The sequence below is a fragment of the Octopus sinensis genome, linkage group LG19 (assembly GCF_006345805.1).
Source record: "Octopus sinensis linkage group LG19, ASM634580v1, whole genome shotgun sequence".
NCBI lineage: Eukaryota > Metazoa > Mollusca > Cephalopoda > Octopoda > Octopodidae > Octopus > Octopus sinensis.
Genome location: NC_043015.1, coordinates 34,608,249 through 34,632,180, shown reverse-complemented (window position 1 = coordinate 34,632,180; position 23,932 = coordinate 34,608,249). Strand labels below are relative to the sequence as shown.

General features: G+C 36.3%; 1 protein-coding gene across 3 annotated transcripts in view; it reads right to left on the bottom strand.

Annotated features, from left to right (window-relative positions):
• The window catches only part of LOC115222224 (blood vessel epicardial substance-like), a 218,911-nt gene that overhangs the window by 2,234 nt on the left and 192,745 nt on the right, over nucleotides 1-23,932 (bottom strand). For all 3 annotated transcript variants that reach the window (XM_036511132.1, XM_036511131.1, XM_029792386.2), the window contains 3 exons: nucleotides 15,517-16,142; nucleotides 1,474-1,588; nucleotides 411-705 (listed from right to left, as the gene is read on the bottom strand). In XM_036511132.1, coding sequence (XP_036367025.1) covers nucleotides 411-705; nucleotides 1,474-1,588; nucleotides 15,517-16,100 — 994 coding nt within the window. In that variant the 5' untranslated portion in view covers nucleotides 16,101-16,142. The remainder of the gene's footprint in view (nucleotides 1-410; nucleotides 706-1,473; nucleotides 1,589-15,516; nucleotides 16,143-23,932) is intronic.

The window sequence follows — 23,932 nt, the reverse complement described above, 5'->3', positions numbered from 1 at the left end:
AAAATTTGAACTCAGAACATAAAGACAGATGAAATGCTGCCTGGCATGCTAACGATTCTGTGCCAGCCCCCAACTGCAAATACAGCCCCTGAGTGATTGGCTGAGGTCTACCACCCATATGGAAAAGAGAAATTTGAACTCTGAATGCAAAGAGCTAGAATAAATACTGAAAGATGTCTAGTTCCAGTTCCATCGATCCACTGAGGTGGATTAATACTTTTTTTATTCACCCCAAAATGACGGAAGGCAAAAAATTGACCTTGGCAGCATTTGAACACAGACTGCAGAGAATTTGAACAAATGCTGTAAAAACTTCTGTTCCATGTGGAAACCACTCTAACAATTTGTCCCAAACCTGATATCATGTTTCCAATCCAATTGAAATGTTAGTCTTTAGAAATATTACTCACCTTTCAACTCCAACGAATTATTGATTGTGATTTTGGTGAGGCTGTTGCAAGACGTTTTAGTGGCAAGGCTGCTTCGGATGTCCACCATGGAAGAATGACGGCTAGAGGGAGGGCAGTGCATGTAATCAGGGTTGTTCTGGAGTAACTCTTGAATCTGATACAGTTTGTGGGTGATGTCTTTGCCCAGTAAGTTATGTAAGACAGTGCCAAGGAATGGATGGTCATGAAGAAAACGTTGAATAGCTGAACAATTCCAGGAAAGTAAACTACAGTCTTCTGTTGCTACTAATGTTACCTGGATAAAGAGAGAGAGAGAGAGTGAAAGACAGGGAGGTAAAAGAATGGGGAAGAGAGGGCGAGAGTAAGAGAACAGAAGGAGAATGGGTCATGTCCAAAGTGATGGAAGAGATATGAGTGATGGATTAAGAGAGGAGACAGGTTACAATGTGACGGTGGTTAATGGAGGTAGTGGGGTGAGAGAGGAGATGGAAAGATAAAACTCAAAAGGTTTGTTAGTGGGTTTACAGGGAAGAACGATAATTAACAGGAACAAAACTGAAACAACTAAGATGATGACAAAGAAGAGGACGATGATGACTACCACTACTGCTAGAGCAATGATGACAAACACAAAATTCCAAGCGTCTCACAAACACATGTATATGCTCAAACACAGAATGCATTCACACAGTGTGTGTGTGTGTGTGTATGTAAATGTATTGTGTATTTATGTGTGTATGTGAGAATGCATTTGTATTTGTGTGTGCATGTCAGTGAGTGAGTGTGTATGTGTATGTACACACTCATATACATGTACACACATATGTACATACATTTACACACAAATGTTTCCTTTCCACTACAATAGTATCCACCTCACAACAATACAATTTTTTCTACAATACTATCCATCTCACAACAGTACAGTCTATACTACAATACTATCCATCTCACATCAGTATAGTCTCTTCTACAACACTAGCGCCTCAACTAAAATAATATTCCTCTCAATATCACCCCTGCTGCTCACAGTTATCCACAACTATATAACAAGAATACTTACCTGGAATTTCTCACAGTTTTGCCAGTGAGGATGGCAGTATTCATATTCTGCCGAGTCAAGAATTTGGTTAGAACTGATATAATGTAAGAACAGACTGTCGTATGTGACTTTTAATCTGGTAGAAAAAGAGAAAAATACATGTGAAAAACAGAGTTTTCTAGAAGGCAAGGCTGGTTATTATTGGTCTGTTTTGACAAATATTACTCAGTAAAGATGTTGATTTTGAATAAGTTCATATTGTGACAAGTAGGATCTGATATCAGAGGGAGAGAAAAATTATTGTTCAGTTCCTGAAAGAAATTATTTCCTCCTCAATTGAGAGGGGTCAATCTCAAAGTGTCAGATTTCTCTTGTCCCCCTTTGTCATCATTCATCCAAAAAGATACTTATTTGAAAACGTTTGAACATTTGCACTTTAGTTACTCTTGAAAATATATGAGCATCAAGTTGCTGGTGTTTTGATTTGGAAACCCTGGTTGCTGGGTTCAATCTTAACCAGCAGAAAGCTTTATATTTCTAAGAATTTGACAATGACAATCAGGAATGAGAAATTTCTTTTAGAGATCAGGTATGCATGATGATATCATGTGCCCTAACCCAGGCTTAAGTGTTTGGATACTCCCCCTCCCAACATAAAACCCTTACACATATTCAAACCCTACCAATTCCAACTCTACACATTTTCAGAAAGCATGTCTAGATTTACATTTCAGAAACCTTTAGTCCAAGGAACAAAATTCTTGATTTAGCTGTCTGCTGCCAGGGACCACTAAAGGGTGGGTTAGGGATGCCCTGGCTTATGATGTGCAAATATGCGTTGAGGCTGAGACATCTCTGGCACTACCTGGAGGATGACAAGGTGTGGAGTCTGCTGGCAGAGGAGTCCTTTCAGCGACCAGCCTCAATGGAGAGATTTCGACTCGGTTTCATAAAAAGACGCAATCTGACAGACTGGCAAAAGGAGTTTCTGTCCACGAAATCCACTCACAAGGCTTTGGTCTTCCTGAGGCTATTGTAGAAGACAGTGAGATTGAACCTGGAACCAAGTGGCTGGGAAGCAAGCTTCTTACCACACAGACACTCTGCACCTGTATATGTATGTACGTATGTATGTATGTGTGTATACATACACAATAGCTGAAACACCTGGTACTCCCTGAGTCAAGGACTCAAAAATTAATAATAATATTGCAAAGCAATTTGTTTAACTTATTGCAAATATTTCAGAAAATACTCAGGGAAATTTCAGATTAAGTACATTATGTAGGTCGTTTATGTAAAGTACTTTTTGTGAATATTTTTTCAGATGTCCATGTTTTAAACATATGAAATTTCGATTTTGCAAAATATTGTACACAAGTTCAAATCTTTCCAATTCTCCCTCCAATTTATGTTGAAGCATTAGCATAACTCTGACCTTCCCACATTCCAGTATTATTTGATTAACTATCAAACTATGTCACCAAATATTTTGAGCATCTTTGCAGCCATCCTTGACAGTCCAGCTGATTTCCACCTCTTCACGTCCTTAGTCATTTTATCTATCACACAGCATATTTTTCTAAAAACAAATACTAGAGTGCATGTTAAAGAAATACCAGTGTAATATGGAGAAGTTCCACAGTTTACATGACGGAAATAAGATGGTACTTTAGAGAATTACTATGGTGTACTTCAGATAAATACTGCATTGTATTTTTGAGAAATACTATTGAGTATTTCAGAAAAAAATCACAATGAATTTTAAAGAAATTTGATAGTGTACTTTAGACAAACACTCCAAACTACTTTACAGAAATAAGTGTTGTTTAGAGAATAAAAACAGAATATTTTAAAGAAACTCCACAGTATACTTTCAAAAGATACACAGTACTTTTTGAGAACATTCCACAGTGTAATTTAAAAAAAAGCCATGCACTTGAGAGAAATAGCAGAGTGTAGTTTGGAGAAATATAGTTAACCTTAGAGAAATAAGGCAGTTGTTCATTAGTGGAATACCAGTGCTGTTTTGAGGAAAAAAATGTATTTTAGCCAAATACAGCATTTTATATTTCAGAAATACCAAAAGTGTACATTAGTGGAATACTAAGGTGTACATGGAGAAAGAATACTAAAAGAAATACAAGTATTTATTTTAGAGAAGATTACTTCTGTGGTTTTTTGTGATGGAAATTGCAGAATTGTCCTTCTTGGACTCAAGAGACAACTGGCAATAACAATGTACTTTAAAAAAGTACCTGTGTGTACTTGGAAGTGTGTGGAAGTATTAAAAAGAGTAAAAGACAGAGTATGAAAATAAAGAGGTAGGAAGCAGTCCAAAGCATATTCTACACATATTTCTCCCTCGACAATGAGAAGTCTCCACATTGAAATTTGAGAATAAGTTTTGCTTAAAATAAATTTGCATTGTTAAAAGCCAAAAAAAAAAAAAAATTTTTTTAATTCAATACATTAATAAATCATTGTTGTTTGCCTGATATTTCTATTTGATAAGACATAAAAATACTGTTAAACACTTGAATGATGCTCGTCAGTACTGCTTAGATTCCTTCAATAATGAAACCAAAGCAAGCAGACACATTCGTCTTGGTATGGAGCTACGTATAATGCTACCCCCCCCCCCCACATCATATCTATATAAATATAAAAAGTGAGAGAGAATATTCTAAATATCAATACTGCATTAGTATTACCTCAGCCCAAATATCTGTAGCACAGCTGTGAGTGTGTGTGTGTGTGCATTGACAAACAGTCTGACATAGCATCAGATACATAGTTGTATACATTTATTGATTATCCCATTTTTCATCAATTGATGTAAATAATATGTAAAATAAATATATGCACATGGGGATATATATACATTTGTTTATTCATTCAACATCATTTTTTTTTCTCCATACTAGCATGGGCTGGACAGCAACTTGTGACAGTATTTTGCTGCAGATGCTGTTCCTGTCATCAACCCTTAGCTATTTTTCTAAGAACAGATTTTTTGTTTCAGAGGCCTTCAAAAGAGTAGAAGAGGTGGATAAAATGGTGAGAAAGAATGGAAACATCATTGGTGTTTTGCTTAAGCACTGATAAATGGAATTTCAACATTTACTGGATTTGGTCACTCATCGTGCATGCACACACACACACACACAGACAAAATTTGGGGGTTTAGTTTCACAGGTGATCTAAATGACTAGGTATGCTAGGTAAGTGCTGTAACGGATTACTAGGTCTCCAAGGTTTTAGCTGAGATGGTAGTTATGGAGCCATTGCAGATTTCCGATATAGCGAATATATATTTGTTAAAGAGGACATTGAATGTTAAGGCAAGGCAAACATCTCAAATCAAATACATCATTATTATTGGAAAAAAAGATCCAAAGCCTTACAGCTGTTTCTGGGATATCCCAGAGTACGGGATCAACTGTCATTGGAGACCCCATACTCTGGGATATCCTAGAAACAGCTGTAAGACTTTGAATCTTTTTTTCCAATAATAATGATGTATATGACTTGAGATGTTTGTTTTGCCTTAATGTTTGTTGTTCTCCCTCTTTAACAAATATATATAAAGATAAATTAACAAAGACATATTCTATTGACAATCCAATAATTTATTTATATTACAATATTACATTAAATAGTATGAATATAATATATAACATAACATAATGTTATATAAATAACTATAAAAACCATAAAAGGCCAACAAATTGTTGCGACTTATATATATATATATATTTTCTGATATATATATATCTGCTTGTGTATGTGACTGTCCTCCAGCTCCGCTTAACAATGGTGTTGGTGTGTTTATGTCCCCATAACCTAGCAGCTCATCGAAAGTGACTCACATTTCCTCTTTCTCTCTCTCATTCCACCTTCTCCTCCTCTTCTCTAACAAACTAAGACATAAATTGTAACGAAACAAGTAGAAGAATATTACAGATTTAGTCCAATAGAAAAAAATTCTTTTCACTATCAATATCCACCAGCACCACCGTCACCACCAGCACCAGCACCAGCACCACCACCACCACCGTCACCACCAGCACCACCACCACCATCGTCACCACCACCACCACCACCACCACCAGCACCACCACCATCGTCATCATTGTAGTTTTCAGTAGCATCGCTCATTACGTTTCATTTCAGCTGTTTGTTTATATCTACTTTTTCTTGCTGTCAATGTATTTCTACTCTGACAATACAAATGCTCTCTGCGTCTCTCTGTCTTTCAGTATAACTGCCTTCTTTTCAACTGGAACTCTGCCAAATATTGGATCCTAAATATATTTCTTTCTCTTTACCTTTCTCCTCCCCCCCCCACCCTACAGCATCTTGTTAACACTTCTCCCTCTTTTCTCTCACAGTCTTTCTTGCTCTTCACCTTTCCCTCCAACAAACCATGTGATACATTTGGTCTTAGTGTATCATTATACTCCTCTCTTCATTCTCCTCTACTCACATTCCTCCTTTCTCTCTCTCTCTCTCTCTCTCTCACTCCACCTCTCACTCTCTCCAGCTAAAGCATAATAAGCAAATGAATAAGCAGATTATCAGATCAACATTTTCCCTTCCTGTTCATTGTTCTGCACAAGAGATTTGAAGTTCACAAAATATCTTAATTATATCTGGTTGCTACAAAAGTGGGTATTTATAATTAGATTGTTTAGGGAGAATCTCTGTGATTAGAGGTGGTGGAGAGTATTTCTAATATTAACAGAAATGATTTATATATTTATAGAGAAACATTTAATATATGAATAATAATTATCACATCCTGTCTCCCGGAACATAACACTTGTAGATATTGACACAATGGATGAATGTCAACAATACTGACACAGCTGACTGGGTTTATTGTCAGTGTGTAGATGTTAACTGCATGTGCAGCAGTGAATAAATGTTAATGGTATAGAGAGAGAGAGAGAGAGAGAGAGAGAGAGAGAGAGAGAGAGAGTCTATAGATGCTGACTATACAGATAGACACAGTGTATAGATGATTTTCAGGATAGATAGTGGATTGATGTTGATTGTATAGATAGACACAGTGTATAAATGAAGTTAAGGATACGTAATGTAAAGATGTTGGCAACCCCAACACATGAGGCTTCCATAAAGCTTGACTAACAGACCTCTTTCCTAAAAGTGCACAACATAATTCATTTTCCTCAAACCCAGCATAAACCATATGCCTTGATCTTAGTTTGGCATTTAAGTGGGAGGATGTTGGGGCAGCGGAGAAAATGGGACTTTAATTTTAATGACATTACCAAAGTGCTGCTCCTTCCACATTCAGTTAATTACTTGCTTTGTATAGTTTAACTTTTAAAATGATTTCGGCATTGGTCAATTTATTTTTAGTTGTTTTACTTTATTTTACCCAGAAACATTTTTTTATTTCTGTTTTGGTGTCTCATTTTATTTCAGTTTTATTTTCATTTCACCTCTTCAATAGTCAATAAATTTCACTCGAAACTAGCACTTGTGGGAGAATTATTTTCTTTTTATAGGTTTTTAAGTATTTTAAGGACTGAATGATAGCATTTCAACAGTTAAAAGAAATGAAAGAAAAAAATCAAATCAGAACCAGAATAATTGGTAGATCTTCCGTGACTTTGAAACACACACTTATATATGTCTTAACATTATGGAAACGACTGTAAAAGCTCTATAAAGGAAAAGAAAACACAATATCCCATCCAAAAATAAAAGTATTTTAAAGAATAAAAAGATATCAACTCGATTATGGCTGGGAGATAACAGTTTACTCAAAGTAGCTGCCCTCAACTTTCACCATGTCCTTAAGATGGCTCTGGAATCTGGTGCATGTGTCCTTGGGAAGATCTTCAAACACTTTCTTGGTCTTGGCCACCAGCTAGGCTTTGGTATTGCAAGCAGAGTGGGTCGTGTCTTTTGTAACTGTGCTCCACACATAGTAATTTAAGGGATTACAATCTGGGTAATTAAAGAGGCCAGAAACTGGGGCTGGTGAAGTTGTAGAAATTCTCTGACGACCACTTCTGACTCTTTCTAGAGGACATGACAAGGAACTGAATCCAGCTGCCACACACTCATGGCCTTCAAGCAGTCACCTTCTCCAGCCAGCATTTGACCAGTCTCTCTCCAGCATATCCATCTGAACTGAGCCTATAACACTATTCAAAGATGTGGGGTGGTACAATGTCACTCTCATTCGTGGTACACTCCCCCCAAAAACCATAACAGGTTAAGAAAACTTAGTTTTCATATGTGGGACATTGAATGGAGTGTAGGCAAGCGACCTGTTCTTCTGAGGGTTGTGCAACTGGTCCTGGCAGAAAATCTTTTCCTTTGAGAAGGATCAGATCATCTATGGCTCAAAAGGATACCTCATCTTGTTCAGGAGCTTCTTTGCCCCTTGACTAAGTGGTTCTATTTGGTCTTGGCTGTCAGAATTTGTCCCTTGCACCTCTTGCATGAGTAGTAGTGAAATTCCACATTCAGATCTAACTTCATGGTGGTGACCCCTATACTTATCTCTCTTACCAAAGCCCAGATTCCCTTGCTCAGATCTTCCAACAACTTGTCCAGCAGTTAGAATGCGCCTGTTGTGTTCATCCCTGCCGGCCATGGCTTTCTAGTCTCCATTGCAGCTGCCTCTGTTGTGTCTTACAGCCTTTACAGTGTCCACAGAGCATTGAGAGCAGTGGTCAGGAGGTCAGTATTCTGATATGTTGTACAAATCATCACAATACACGGAACTCTTTCCCAATATTCAGATGGCTTCCAGTCCTCAATGTCACTGAATTTTCGGCGGCGGCTGCTGCTGCTGCTCCCCCCTTCTTCTTCTTCTTCTTCTTCTTCTTCTTCAATACACTCTTAATTCATGGTTTCTTAGGTTAGCTCAACTGCTGACTTTAGGAAATATTATATTGTCCTATTTCTTTCATTTCTCCTCAAAACATCAACAATGGTTCCAGCAAAGAGATTTCTGCCAATTCAAAGTATTCTATTTTTACTAAGTCAAAATTGACCTTTGTGAACTTTGACATGGTGACCTCCCTAGCCTTAAATGAAAGGCAGATCCATCAGCAAATTATTGTCATTTCCAATGTCTACACTTGGAAAACTAACACATCTAAAGAGATATTCTTTGAGAAGAGATTTTTACCAACAAGCTACAGTAGATCTTCAGTCTGAGAATTCTGTGCAAGAAATATTTCAGATGTTGTCAACACTTTTATCACATCTTTTTAGATTTCAAATCTTCTACAAGAAATCATTTGTAACCTTTATGGTCAACTACAAGGAGATACAAAGCCAATCTCATTGTTGTCTGAGTCTTTAAGCATCTTCATTGAATGGCCAATGCAATGGTTTTGAATAATGCTTGGAATCCTACAGGGATATACTCTCTTGCCCATTTTTTAAAGATCCTTTGTAATATATGATTGAAATGCTAAACTCTTTCGAAGGAACAGTCAGCATCGAAGCAAAATTGTTACTAACCCACTGCAGTCAGATGACGACAGTTCAGCTTATTGGACATCAACTCAAGAACTTTTATGGCAGAGAATTGAGCTGAAAAAACTTTGCAGTGCTAACACTAGAGTCAATAGAGAGTCATTTGAAGCAGTTTCTGTTGGATGCAGTTTCCTCAGATGAAGGATGAAAAGCAGAAGTCCTCATCTAAATAGAGCAGAAAACAGTTGTAATCACATAACTTCAGCTAATTTTGTATGATAATTATATATTTTTTAGTTAAAAAGTGAATCTGATGTATGCGCTTGTCCTCTCAATTTTCTTCTCTGCTGGAAACAGTGAGGTGTGGACTCAGAGGAAAATCAAAAGCAAAGCAAAGCAAAAAATATTATTGGAAGATCTTAAACATTTCCTACAACAGACATGTTACAAATGAAGAAGACTGCTGAAAATCTATTGTCAAACAAAAGAATAGAGAAGCTGTAGTCTTTTGGCCATAACTGACCAACTGACCAAGACTTATTAAAGTGACCTGAAAGGATACCAAGAAAGTGGGGCTAATGAGTGGAATCTTCAATCAGTTGTAATTATGAACCTATCTTTTAGTTGTTTGGTATGTGGTGATGTATGACACCCACACACACAATGTAATGATATGTGATACACACACACACAATGTGATGATATGTGATACATATACACACTCAGTGTGGTGATGTGTGATACACAACTATGATACACGCAATTTGGAAATGCGTACTAACATACCAGAGCAGTATTTCAGATGGTATATCAGTCCAAGGCTGTGGATATCCAGTGAGCTTCTCCTTAAAAAAAAGGGCATAACAGCCTTTTGACTTTTGAGAAGAAATTCCCCAGATTTTGAAGCAGTTTCATTTTGTCTAGCAAAATTTCTCTTGGAGGCCTTGTGTGTTATACACTTAAAATAATATGTGTGATACACACATACACAATGTAATGTGTGATATATGTATACTTAATGTGGGAAACACACACACACACACACATACTCAATATCATCATATATTCTTATAAAGTCAGTATTTAAGCCCAGATCTTGTAGTATTAAATAGCTGAAAGATTAATTTCTCCCTGGATAAAATGCCTCATATGTTAGCAACCCTCTATATTGATATCTATAGTTCATAAATGAGACATGAGGCAACAACTATTATGTACCAAGACACAATGTAACAATTACCAAGATAAACTAAGACACAATGTGTCAATTGCCATTCACAACAGATGAACTGTTGTTGTACGACATCAACTGTGAAACACTACAAAAGAACTGATACGATGAGGCATCCACCACTGTTAGATATTCCAGGCACAGAGTGAAACACCAGCAGACATAAGGAACTCAGTTTCAATGAGATCCTTTTGTATCAACCTGGCATTTATTACCACTACCTCTTCCATTTCCACCTCTTATGACTAATAGGCCAACCATCACTTCACCCCCCACCACTACCAGCACTACTACTACTACTGCTGCTGCTGCTGCTGATGATGATGATGCTATGCGGGTATACTTTTAAATACACAGTGTGCATATGTTTACATATGTCATAAAGGTGGGCACTGAGAAAAGTCATCATATCTATCACCCCAACCATCTCACCAGTGACCACCACCACCATCTCACCCATTAACCCTCACCCTACCATCACCAAATACCATAGATATTACTCAACCATAATTACAGGATTAATACCAGGTCTGTAGCAAGCATCCCTTTGTCCTTTTTGAGGCTTCTCTCCCCCCACCCCTTCTTCCGATAGCAGAGAACATTATTGAATTTCCTGATCACAGAGATATATAACATGCAGAAAGATATTGGAATGAGAAGGAATATGAGCTGCATACACCGACCTTAGTCTTGGCAATGTTTGAAATGGTTAACCAATATCAACAGTCTACTTTCACTTTCGCTTCTCCATTTCCTCCTCGAGTTGTTGTCGGTCGTGCACTCTTTCATCACCAAGCAAAGTCCTTATTACTTACTCCTATATAACCACAGACTATAATCTGTTTAACTCTGCAGTCTGTATGCATGTGTGCAACATGAGCATGTGTCTTGGTTACATTAACCACAAAAGACTCACAGTCAATACCACGACAGATATGGCTATTCAGTTATTAAATTATCAAAACTGTATGTTAAGCTAGTTGTGCCAGAGGTTGTTAGCTTTTTCTGTCCATTCAGTCTGAAAGTAAATATTCTCATAGAGTCACACATTCAAGGATATGGTGGAACCATTACAAATTCTCAATAAGCAGATCACTTGATTAATTACAGTTTTAAGATCAGATTTACTCATAACATTTCTTGTTGATGTTGCATCTCCCCAAACCCCACTCCACACCATCTTCTATTCCTAATAGAAATAAATCGACTCTTTTCATAGCAGAAAGTCGGCATAATACTGATTTCTTATGAGGGCACCACAGAGAAATTATATTATGTGATGTTCATACATTCCTTATGTGTGTATGTGTGAAGGTGTGTGTGTGTGTGTGTGTGTGTGTGTGTGTGAAGGTGTGTAATGATTTTAATGTTGTGAGTTTGATTCTTGGTGGTACATTGTGTCCTTGAGCAAGACACTCTTATTTCATGTTGCTCCAGTCTACTCAATTGGCAAAGATGAATTGTACCTATTATTCAAAGAGACAGACTTGTCACATTCTGTGTTAGGTTAATCTTCCTGAGAACTATATTTAGACTATATATGTGTCTGTGGAGTGCTCAGCCACTTGCACATTAATTTCAAGAGCAGGCTGTTCTGCTGACCGGATCAACTGGGACCCTCATCATTGTAACCAATGGAGGGCCAATTTTTTCTTTATATATATTTCTGAAGGCCATTGGCAGGATAAGTAAAACAAGTTCGCTTTAACTGAGTTTTGAAATTGATTACAGTATTTGCTTCTTTGGTTCCCTAATCTGACTTATTGGTCTTGTTTTCTACTATAGAATTTAGCATATTTTTAATAAAATTTCTTGATTGTCTGCAAAACTCACTCTCAAATTATAAAACAAAATTGCATTTCCGATGTTGTAAATGTTATGACTACAGTCAAATTACTTCCATTCAGTTGCATTATGTAAAAGAAGGACATGTCTGAAATAGCAGCCAGATCTTTCGGTTCTGTAACAGCAATCTTAAAACTCTATGTCCTGAATGACAGGGACCATCATAAATGGAAGGTGTTTGATCATAGGCCTGCTGGATTAGATCTAACCTGGGGTTAAGCAATAACAACAAATGTTGGTTCCACGTGTCACAGCAGATTTAACACTTTTGCAGAAGCAGAACATAAAAATTAGAGGAAGTGTGTTGACAGAAACAGTTGCTAAATGAGTGAAGATGAAAGTCAATATATTTGCTTTGCTTCAGTAATAAATGTGACAAGGTTGAAGAAAATTAATGGAACAGGTATGGAATCAGCATAGGTAAAAATTATGATAAAATCTTTTTCATATAAATATAAACTTATTGATGAGTGGCTGTGTGGTAAGTAGCTTGCTTACCAACCATATGGTTCTGGATTCAGTCCCACTGTGTGGCACCTTGGGCGAGTTCATTGCTGAGATAACAAAGTTGATGCCAAAATCCAAAAGCTGATGCCAATGCATCCTGTACATCACCCAAAAGTAAACAGATAAATTATAATAATTTGAAGAGAAGAAAGGAATTGTGGGGATGGGTTAATAAAATCCCAATTGTAGCCCTAGGAGGACTTTCTGCCTACTCATAACAAGCAACCAACTGGGAGTTCGAATTGGTTCTGAAACATAAAGATACCAAAAAGTTGCACCTAGTGATGAGAAATGCTATAGTATACCTTTGGGAAATGTAGCTAGATAAATTAGGAGCAGAAGAAAGTGTGTTCCTCACTGAAAAGGCAAAACAGGCCAAAATATAAGCAAACAAACCAGCCTCCAATGCACTGAAGAGAAATGAGAGCAAAAACCAGTGCTTAATAATAAATTCTTGCTAAGAGCCAGACATCCTGATTTAGATCAAAGCCATGCCCTCAGTGGCTGGCATGCTCCAGTCTGGAGCTGGAAACCGAGTTCAAAGTCTTCTACTAAGAATTACCAGTATAATGTTCTGAAACATGAAAGCAGCCCATCATATTGCATATGCAAAGATGATCAATCGCTTAATCTCTGGATGTGGTCGACTGATACCAACGGAGTATTTGCAAAGACATTACAGGGCAACTCAGTCCATGTTCTGATCAATATCCCTTACATACAATCTCCCTCGAAAAGAGAAGAAGTGAGAATGGAGATGTACAAACTGCCCTGAATGCTGAATTCCTTTGGAACTTCAGTGTTTCAGGTTTATTGGGAAATTCAGGCTAACTGACCAGACAATGTTGAAAAGATTTCTCTTTTGATTGATGTTGCAGCCTCAGCCGACAAAAACACACGACTGAAAACGTTTGAGAAAATGAGCAAATAGAACTTAGAAATAGAAATCAGAAGAATGTGACATCTCAATGCAACAATATTGCCTGTTGGGCACTTGGAATGGCATCAAAATGCACAAGCAAATATGCATACCAAATTCCTGGCAGTTTCAAAATAAAAGAATTACAAAAAATCATATTTATGGGTACCTCACATATTTTATGTAAGTCCCTCTCTATGTAATTACAATCTTATTCATTCAGTTTTATTACAAACGAGCTTAAAAGCTGCCTGATAGGTGGCTCTTAAGCAAGCTCCTGTGGAGGGCTCTACATTGGGCCTTGAGCCCAACAATGACACTTCATGCATTGAGCACATATTAAATTTTAATAAACTTGAACAATATTTTTCAAGCCATGAACAATTTTCATCAAAACAAGGATATAATTTGTCAACTTGGAACTTATTTCAAAGCTGTATGATAAATAATCTTTGTCTCCCCATTCGAGGTCAGTAGAAAGAGTTTGATTCCATTCCCTACCCTTGAACAACCAGCTGGTGGTGGGAAAAGCAGGGTTCCATGAGATGAAGCCCAGTTACTTTCAATTATTGTTCTTGAGACTTATTGATTGACATTGCATAGTTTACTCTCACTGGAAACTGAAGTCTTTTGAACCCAAAAGGAAGATCTGGAGAAATTAAGGGGATTCTTGGAATTAAAACTCTTTCCTCCTTTCCTGGACCAGTAAAGATTTCTGCTTCCGAGAGATGAGGAAGCATCTTGATTATTAACCTTGTTCAATTACAAAGCTTTGGAGGATCCAGATTTCTCAAAAGCATAACTGGTACATTTTCTTTTAGTTCCGGCTTGCATGATGGCATTCCAGTTGGATTCAATGAGTTCAGGAACTCTTTTGGATAATTCACTGCCTGCTCTTGTTCAACCACAGTCCTCTCTGCAGCCTTGGCTATTTTCATTGCAATCTGGTCCTCTCTTGGCAGAGATTTATTTTTGCAAAGCATACTGTTGCCGTATGGGATGGGCAACAATAAACTTACCTTTTAAAAGTTCAACAATAATTCTTCTGTCACCACTTAATTTAAAGACAATTTGATGTACGTAGGGCCTTACTTTTCATACAAACAATTATTTGTAGTAGCTGATACCTATCTAAACTCCTGTTCATAGTTTGAAGGAAAATTACACCACTGTTGCTAAACACTATTTTAAAGTGCGATTTCTATGGTTTGGAATTTCTCTAAACATATTTGACCATAAAAGATGTTTGAAATTCAGTATTTTTTAAGGTAAAAATAAAATTAGTTGAATCTATTTTCATGCAGCTGGAGTGCACAAAAATTCTGTAGGTCCAACGGCTGATGGCTTGAAAATAAGTCTGACAGATTTTATTAATATCTGAAAAAATACTAAGTTTCCACATGGTAGAGAGTTATGAAAGGTAATATGGTATGAGAGAGTGAGTTCATTACGTATTTCAGTTGCGAATGTTATGAAGCACTGTTTATGGTTAAATTACTTGTAGTCATTGAATAGTGAGAAAGGGGTAAAGCATGAGGAATAGTAGAAGTGTCATTGAATAGTGAGAGAGGGTGTCGGAGGAGTAAAGTTGAAAAAAGTGTGTCACAATGACATTTGCTTTCGCATTCATTATTATAGATTTTATAAAAAAAACATCAATCTTTTTTTTCAATTGTATGGCATCTCATATGTTCACATCTTAGATGTAAAAACTTGTGGTCCCTTGATGTCTTTAGTTGAGATTTGAGTGAAGCAAAAAAGGTAAAACATAATAATAACACTAATAATCATAGAAGTTAAATAATAATAATAATAATAATTATAATGATTTCAAATTTTGGCACCAGGCTAGCAATTTTAGGGAAAAAGGTTAGCTGGATACAGCAGTACCAATATATGGCTGGTACTTTCTTTTATTGACCCTGAAGAGATCAAAGGCAAAGTTGACCTTAGTGAAATCTGAACTCAGAACATAGTGAGTCAGAAAAAATACTGCAAGCATTTTCCTGGTGCTCTGATAATTCTGTCAGATCAGTACCTTAAGATAATAAACAATAATAGTATTAATAAGAAGAAACAATTTTCAACTCACCTTCCTCGTAACAAAAGAGAAAGCTTCTCACCACATGGAGTAATTCCTTCTGTCGCATAAACACTTCCTTGGCGCAGATAAACGAGTCTGCCAATCCGTGTTAATGATTTGAATTCAATACGGGACACACCAAGTGGTTTAAACAATTTGGCATAAACATCTTCAAAATCTTTATGTATATGGACGGGATACATGCTGTAGGCCAAGTAGAAAATGTGCCCGATATTGATAGAAAAGAAGGCACAGTTCCATGCAAGTATGTCTGGTACACATATGAAGACACCAGCCCAGAGAATGTAGAAAAGAAATGTGAAAAGGAGAAGACATCTGAGGAATAATATATGGTACTGGAAGCTAATTGGGGTAAGGAAAGAAAAAGCCATGCACAGGCTGCCCAACTGAAAGAGGATATGCTGGACATCTTGCCAAACATCGCAAGATTCAGTTCCATTATATGATGTTGAATTCAAAGTTGTATTGACCACAAATGGCTGCAGTGTTTGCAATAGCGGAGAACTGTTCAGTAATCCTTCAGCTGTAGTGCTGCTGCTGCTGCCACTGTCAGTCGAGTTAAACAGCATCATTTGGCTGAGATCTAATGTGGACCATTCAAATAACTGGGGAATCTGCAAAGAGATGTAGAAAGAAGAGATGAGAGATTTGTGTGATAAGAAATTTAAAAGAAAACACCTCACAAGACCCCAATAAAATAGATAAAGCAAAATTGTAAAATTTGAAGGAAAATATGAAAATAACTTAGATTTCCTGAGGAGTTTTAGTTGAAAAGCTGAATGTAATATTCAAAATAGTGTTTAATTTCAATGTTTCACGCATATTATTTAGTTTATTTTTAAGGCTGTTTCTACAGATATTCTATAGAAACTATAATCAGCTCTGATTTTTGCTAGAATGTTTCATGTGGAGACATCAGATGTAAACAAGCAATGTGAGCGGAGAGAAAAGTGGGTAGTGAGTGTATCTGCCATATTTCGGGGGTTGCTGCCCCTTTACCAGCACCCATCTAATCCACTTCCATCTCCGAACACATGTAGTTGTATAAGCAGTGTGTTCGGAGACAGAAGTAAGCTAGATGGGTGCCGATGAAGGGGCAGCAACCCCCAAAATATGGCAGATACACTCATTACCCACTTTTGTCTCTGCTCACATTGCTTGTTTACATCTGATGTCTCCACATGAAACGTTGTAGCAAAAATCAGTGCTGGCTGTTGAAACAACCTTAAAGATAACAAGTGCTACTGATGCAGTAGGACATGGTACTGACTTATAAAAACATTTAGTATACTTTTAAAGGGCCAGAATAGAACAGAACAAACACACACACACATGCACGCACACACACACACACCACACACACACACACATATGCATACAATAACTTAGTGTTGAAAAGTGAAGAGAACAATACCCTACATATTAGCTCAGGAAGTATTCTCTTCCTGATGACCTCCCATATAACCTCAAAACAGCTGGACTAACATAACTCAAAGAAGACCTGAATGTGAAACACCCAGCATGCCAAAAAAAGAAGAGAAAGATCATTCATGGGTATGTTTCTTGAAAACTTGAAGAAATCAGTAATATTAGCATCAAGTGAAGCTTCTTTTGGACTCATGACCGCTCCATCACATCAAACATTAGAGGCTATTTGTATGCAATACAAGTACAGGAGAAGGCTATCAAATACCCAAGAGACAGTGAAACCCTTTCAGCTCCAAGATGCAACCGAAAATGTAGATTATGTCATATTTCAGTGGAAGACATCACATTTGATTAGCAGCTGCCCAAAGTCATAAAGGTTCTCCCTATGCAATAGAACATTGTCACTAAAACAACATACAATGTCATTCAGGGAAAAGACTGTGCTGGAATAAATGCAGAGATTCCCCTTGTTAGGGGACACATACACAACATCAACACAAAGAATGTTGGTGGAAGGTTCCCATCAAAACATCTGTCATGTAGCTCCTACTTCAGAAGAATTTAAATAATTAATAACAGAAGAGAACATACATAAATGGACACACACATACATACATACATGCATGCATACATAGATTTACACACACACACAAATGCATTCTTACACACAAACATACATGCAATCATACAAACAATGCATACATATACACATACATCCATATGCATTCACATGTATACACATTATTCATTACCATACGACATTAGTATAATATTAATCTAGAGTGTATTTATAGCACCGTTATAATTTGCTAATGTACCACTGTGCAATCAACTGAATGGAACGAGGAACTGAAGGAAATATCATGCCATTTTAGTCAAACAATGATACATTTCCAAGAATGCACAATTTATACATTTGTAGTATTGGAAAATAAATAAATAATTAAACAAATAAAAAAAAAACCATAACTTTCTGATGGACGCTTTTTTTGTCCTTCATATTTTGTCTATCCTAGAGAATTCCTTCCTAAACAGCAAGTAGTGATTAATAATTAAGTTTTAATACCAAGAAATGGAAAGCTTTGTGCATTTTTTCTGCAGTAAACAACTTTGAATATGATTTGGCAACTGTTTGTTCTAATCTCTATGGATGATTTAACATTATGAATCTAAAAATTCTTTAGATTAAACAAACCTGAAATATTGAGCGAAATTGGGAATTATAGTAGTTTTCAGGAATGTAGAATATCTAAATATTATCATTGATGCGTCCCATAGATTGGTTTCAAGCGAAGCCTCTGTTATATTTATCATAAATCTTTGTCAGTATTTTGTGGGTTCCATCGTTTTTGTTGTTAACAAAATAGTTTTAATAATTCACCACTACCACCTCCTCTAAACCAGCTGGATATCCCTACTGTAATGAATATGGTGCAGAAAAAAAGGTAAGTAGCAAGCAGTAATAATAGTATATTATACGATAATGTAATGGGATGTACTTTCTAGGTTTGGTAATAAATAATACATTTCAGCCTATTGAAATCACAATTTAGAGATATAATGGTCACAGAGATAGTTATAAGTAGTGATGGTAAAGATGGTGGTATAATGGAAATAGCTGCAGTAGCAGTAGTGGTGGTAGTAGTAATGGCAGTGGTGGTGGTGGTGGTGGTATGTAGAGTAACTGGTAGTCTTTTTAGCATTGTGATCTGTAATATTAGTATTAGCAGTATTATTACTGGTACTGGGATAAGAAATAAAATGATTGATTTAGAAAGACATAGAGACAAAATAGTTTCATAGCTTCAATACCAGGTGGAGGGAAAGATACATGTAGCCTCATAACCAGAAAGGGAGACAAATATAAGTTCAATACCAGGTAGAGGAGACAGAGGTTCAATAGTAGGTTTGTAGCGGACGCTTAGTGAAATTCTCTCTCTCTCTGTTATATATGCATAAGTACAGACGCAGCAGATAACAGCTAACCTTCGGCGCTTGGACCCTGTGGTGCCCACTACTCTGATTGGTTGGTATTGGTGCAGTTTGTCTCTTTCTCTATTATGCACCAATGTGCAATCCAACCAATCTCAGCCTTCTGATAAAGTCACGTGAGACAGTCTCTTCTAAATCTCTGTTTGAGCTGATAGCTTGCTATAAAACTTCAGTGATTCGAGTCGGGAGTCTTATGGTTGAAGACCCTCTAAGGTCTAACCACTGACCACACAGCCAGTTCCAGTGACAACAAACACCAGCAGCTCACATGGAAACTCAACTTTGTCCAGCAGCATCAGGACCTCCATCTCTGTCGCCTCCATCTTAATGTCAACAACATCTCTACGTACACAGCAACATTTGGTCAGGTTTATCTCTTCACTGTTTGTGAATTACTTCACCATGGTTAACAGCAAATACAACTTGTGAGAAATTCCTGTATCAAGTGATTGGCAGCGGCATAGTAGCCACAACTTCTTACACAACATGTGCTTCAACCAGCTTTGCTTCTTTGCCACAGCTTCTTGTTACAGCACTTCAGCTATTGTGTATCTTACTACGAACTGGTATTTATCATCATTATGTCTGAACATTCTTCTAGTATCCCATTATGGAGTCTTTCCATGCTCTGTATTTTTATGCACACACATAAACATTATGTATACTTGACGGCCTGTCTATTGTTATTATTATTATCCATATATGACGCACACACAGACACACACACATGTTAACACCTAAATAAAATCTTCTGTGAAACCTTCTTCTTCCGGTTGTGTCGTCCTTCTTTCCTTCTGGCACTCAGACTCATTCATACCTTTTTTCGCTTTTTATTGTAAGCCACCGTGTGGTGTATTAAAGGAGTCATTCATTCGTCACTTCTCCTCTCCGCACGGTCGTTCTTACAATATTCCCAGTCCCTACCACAACATGTGCACTCACCTCCAAACTCCCAGATACATCTTCAACACTCCAGAATTCTTTGGTACCATTGTTTATGAGTGAAGACCAACCTATAACTGCAAAAAGTATCAGTTCAGGTTCTTAGACTTGAATAATGTCACTTGGAAATGAATCTCATGTTTTTCTGAAAATTGATGTTTGATCTCTTCAACAGTTTTTATAGAACAATATTCCACTCCATCTATCATTTAATACTGAACAGTCTAGGTAGGTGGCGCTGTGAGCTGATCTAGGTGTATACACACCATTTGTCAACAAGCGAGATATATTCTCTTTGACAAAACGTAGTGAGTCGCCTGTTCCCCAGTTTGAACGTGCCTCAAGCATATTCAGACTGATAATAACAATACAATTTCACTTATCACTGCTCAGCGCTCCCCCCCCCTCTGTAATTATGTTGCTAATATTATCCTGTATATAAGGTGGCGAGTTGGCAGAAACGTTAGCATGCCGGATGAAATGGTATTTTGTTTGTCTTCACATTCTGAGTTCAAATTCCACTGAGGTCAACTTTACTTTTCATCTTTTTGGGGATCGATAAATTAAGTACCAGTTGTATACTGGGGTTGATCTAATCGACTGGCCCCCTCCCCCAAAATTTCAGGCCTTGTGTTTAGAGTAGAAAAGAATATTATCATATATATGAGGACATGTCTACACATCCCATTACATCTTTATAAACACATTTTAGTTCAACTTGTTACTGAGATTTGCAATTAAATGAACATTTTATTTTAATTACTAACACTAAACATTTCTGATTCCCCCAATCAAGGAATCTATTCATAGAAAGATATTTATACAGTACAAACAAGTTATTCCGTTGATATGGAACATATATTTATCTTGTTGCCTGGTTTCTCTGATAATTCTCATTAGTAATTTTCATCAATGTTAACATACAAACCATTCAGCTAATGGTAAGTCATACGAGGACAATTTGCTAAATTGAATTGTCTCCGACTTGGTTTTTTCCAATCAGTTTCTAATTACCCTGGCTGTGTGTGTGTAAGAATCCATGTAAAGTATAGAGAGATGTGGCATGTTATTATTCTACATACATATATACATATATATATATATATATATATATAATATATATATATATATATGTCTTAAATTAGCGTTAAATTCAGAATCAGATTCCAGTATTTTTGTATCATGCGCTAATTTGTATCGGCCATGCCTTAAAGCAAGTTGAAGAGTGGTTTGTCTATAAACAAGACTGTTTCTCATTGTGTATTTTTAATGACTTAATATACATGTATACATTTCAAGAATCTTGAGTTTTCTTCTGCAGAGAACAAGGGATTTCCTTTAATAAACAGGATTTGCTGTTTATCAGAAAAACAAGAAAATAATAAGTAGGACAAGACTAACAGCTGCCACTAAAGTACAAGTTTTCAAGGTCTCTTGAGAGAGAGAGAGAGAGAGAGAGAGAGAGAGAGATAGAGAGAGAGAGAGAGAGAGAGAGAGAGAGAGAGAGAGAGAGAGAGAGAGAGAGAGAAAGAAAATCTCCCAGCAATAACGAAACACCATAAAAATTACACTGAAAATCAATTTGATGTTAGATAGCAGAAAGTTGTAATATAAGATGCTGGTGTTGAATTTAATGGGGAGGGGGGGAATTTCAGGTGAGAAACAACAGAGACAGGAAGTGTTCCTCTTTGAACAAATGAAATCATTCTTAGTTTGGAGAAATATTAAGTTAAGTCCTTCATGTTTTCAATTTGGTTTTAATAGAAGAAGAAAAATATTTAAATATTCCATTCTCCTCCTCTTCTTATTAAGTGCTCAACTAACTAACTACGGAGATCATATTATTACAGAGAGGTGTCGTTACTAATTGGTTAGTTTTAGTAGAGAGATGAGTCGAATGCTTCTACATCAGTGGCTACAACATCGTTTACTATAAAACTTTGTATTAAGAAATAGAGAATAAGGCATAAAGATTGTTCATATATTGTTAGTTCCTTAAATTACCAGGTTTGTAGAGAGAAGGCAGCAACAGGAGAGTGAAGGATACTAATTATTGTTAGTTGAACACTAAACTATTTCAGGTGGTGGCTATGGGCAATAACTGAATATTTCAGAATGCTAACCAATTATTGTTAGTTAATCAATGTATTATCTCAATTGGCAGCAGTATAAGAGGGATGTGGAAACAGACAGACAGAAAGGTAGTTAGATATAAAGGCAGATAGATAAATTGAAAGATTAAAAGAGAGAGAGAGAGAGAGAGAGAGAGAGAGAGAGAGAGAGAGAGAGAGAGAGAGAGAGAGAGAGAGAGAGAAGAGAGATAACGTGACCATAGAATAGTAAAGTGACTGATGCAGAGAGAGATAACATTACAGAATTACTTAAATTGTCCTTAAAAGTAAACAGATGAAATGAACTAACAAATAATTGAAGACTGATTTTTGTGGCTTAATTAAAAACTAATGATTAATCTTCAGGGTTCTCAGGTTTAAAAATCCATCATTAGACAGATTGTTTGTATGTTTTTTTTTTCTATGAATAACCTGGCAAATCATGAATTTTGGAGTTTGGACAATGCAACTGTTCAGGGATAACATACATACATGCATGCATGCATGCATACAGACAGACAGACAGACAGACAGACATACATAGAGACAGACAGACAGACATACATACATACATACATACATACATACATACAGACAAACAAACAAGCAAACAAACAAATAGAAACACCCTGTTGTTGATGTTGAAATTCCAATGAAGGAGGCTTGGATCTAGGTTAGAAACCGGTTCTCTCTCTATTGGCAATTGAATGATGACTCATGCACACACACACACATCATCATCATCATCCTCATCAGTAGTTCATATGTCCGAAAAAGAAGCACTTTGAGTCTGATGAGTTGCCCATATGGTTAAGTGCTTTATAGGTGTGAACCAATGGTCACTCTATGACTAGCCATAACAATTAACTTCCTAAAATAGATATATATATATATATATATATATATATATATATATACATAAACACACACATGTATACACACACACACATAGATACCTAGTATCTATCTATCTAAGTAGAAAGATATATATGTATAATTATAGATGTGTGCATTTGTCTGCCTGTCTGTGTGTCTGTCTCTCTCTTTATCTATCTATCTATCTATCTATCTATCTATCTATATATATATATATATATATATGAAGGCAACTAGATCATTCACGACTGGGTTACCATGGTTGTATTGCAGCGTATACAAACACAAACATCTGTAGAGGAAATTGATTAGCATTGCACACATATAAAGTTGGTTCTATGTACAGTCAGTTCTCATGGAAACGTGAAAATAAGCAATAAAAATAGTGATTCAAGTTAAGAAAGCATTATTTTTCAAATGTGCCAAGTCAATTTGTTATTTTCACAACTGATTTGCCAATAGCTTATTTGATGATTTACACAAGCATAACAATATTTTCTCTTCTATAAACCGATACTGTAATTACTACACTAAGAATTCATTTTCACTTATAATTTAATTTTCTTTTTTACAATAAGATGGCAACGGGGGAGGAATGAACAGCTATTTTTTGTTTCACGATTGAAATGAAATTATGATGAAGAATATCTTGTAGCAGGAAAGTTAATATTAGGAAAGACTGTAATAGTTTAAAATTGAATAGGAAATGCTGTTTGTGCCATGTAGCTTGTGGCTTTAACTGAAAATGGAACTCTTGACTGACTTAAAAATTTACAAAATGAATAGATCGATGCCATTGCAATTTGAAAATTATTGCCTGTCAATGGAATTACTTCTTCCTGTGAAGAAAAAGAAATGAACAAGAACTACAGAAATAAAAGCTGATTACTTGGAATTGTAAGATAGATTTCTTTTTCAACCAACTTTAATAAATATATTTGAATATTTCTTAAACATGTTGTGTTCACCAAATACTTCTTATTTACAAATACATGGTGCAATAAAGAAAATGGTGACCAAAACTAAAACAGAGAAGATTTCGTTGAAGTAACAAA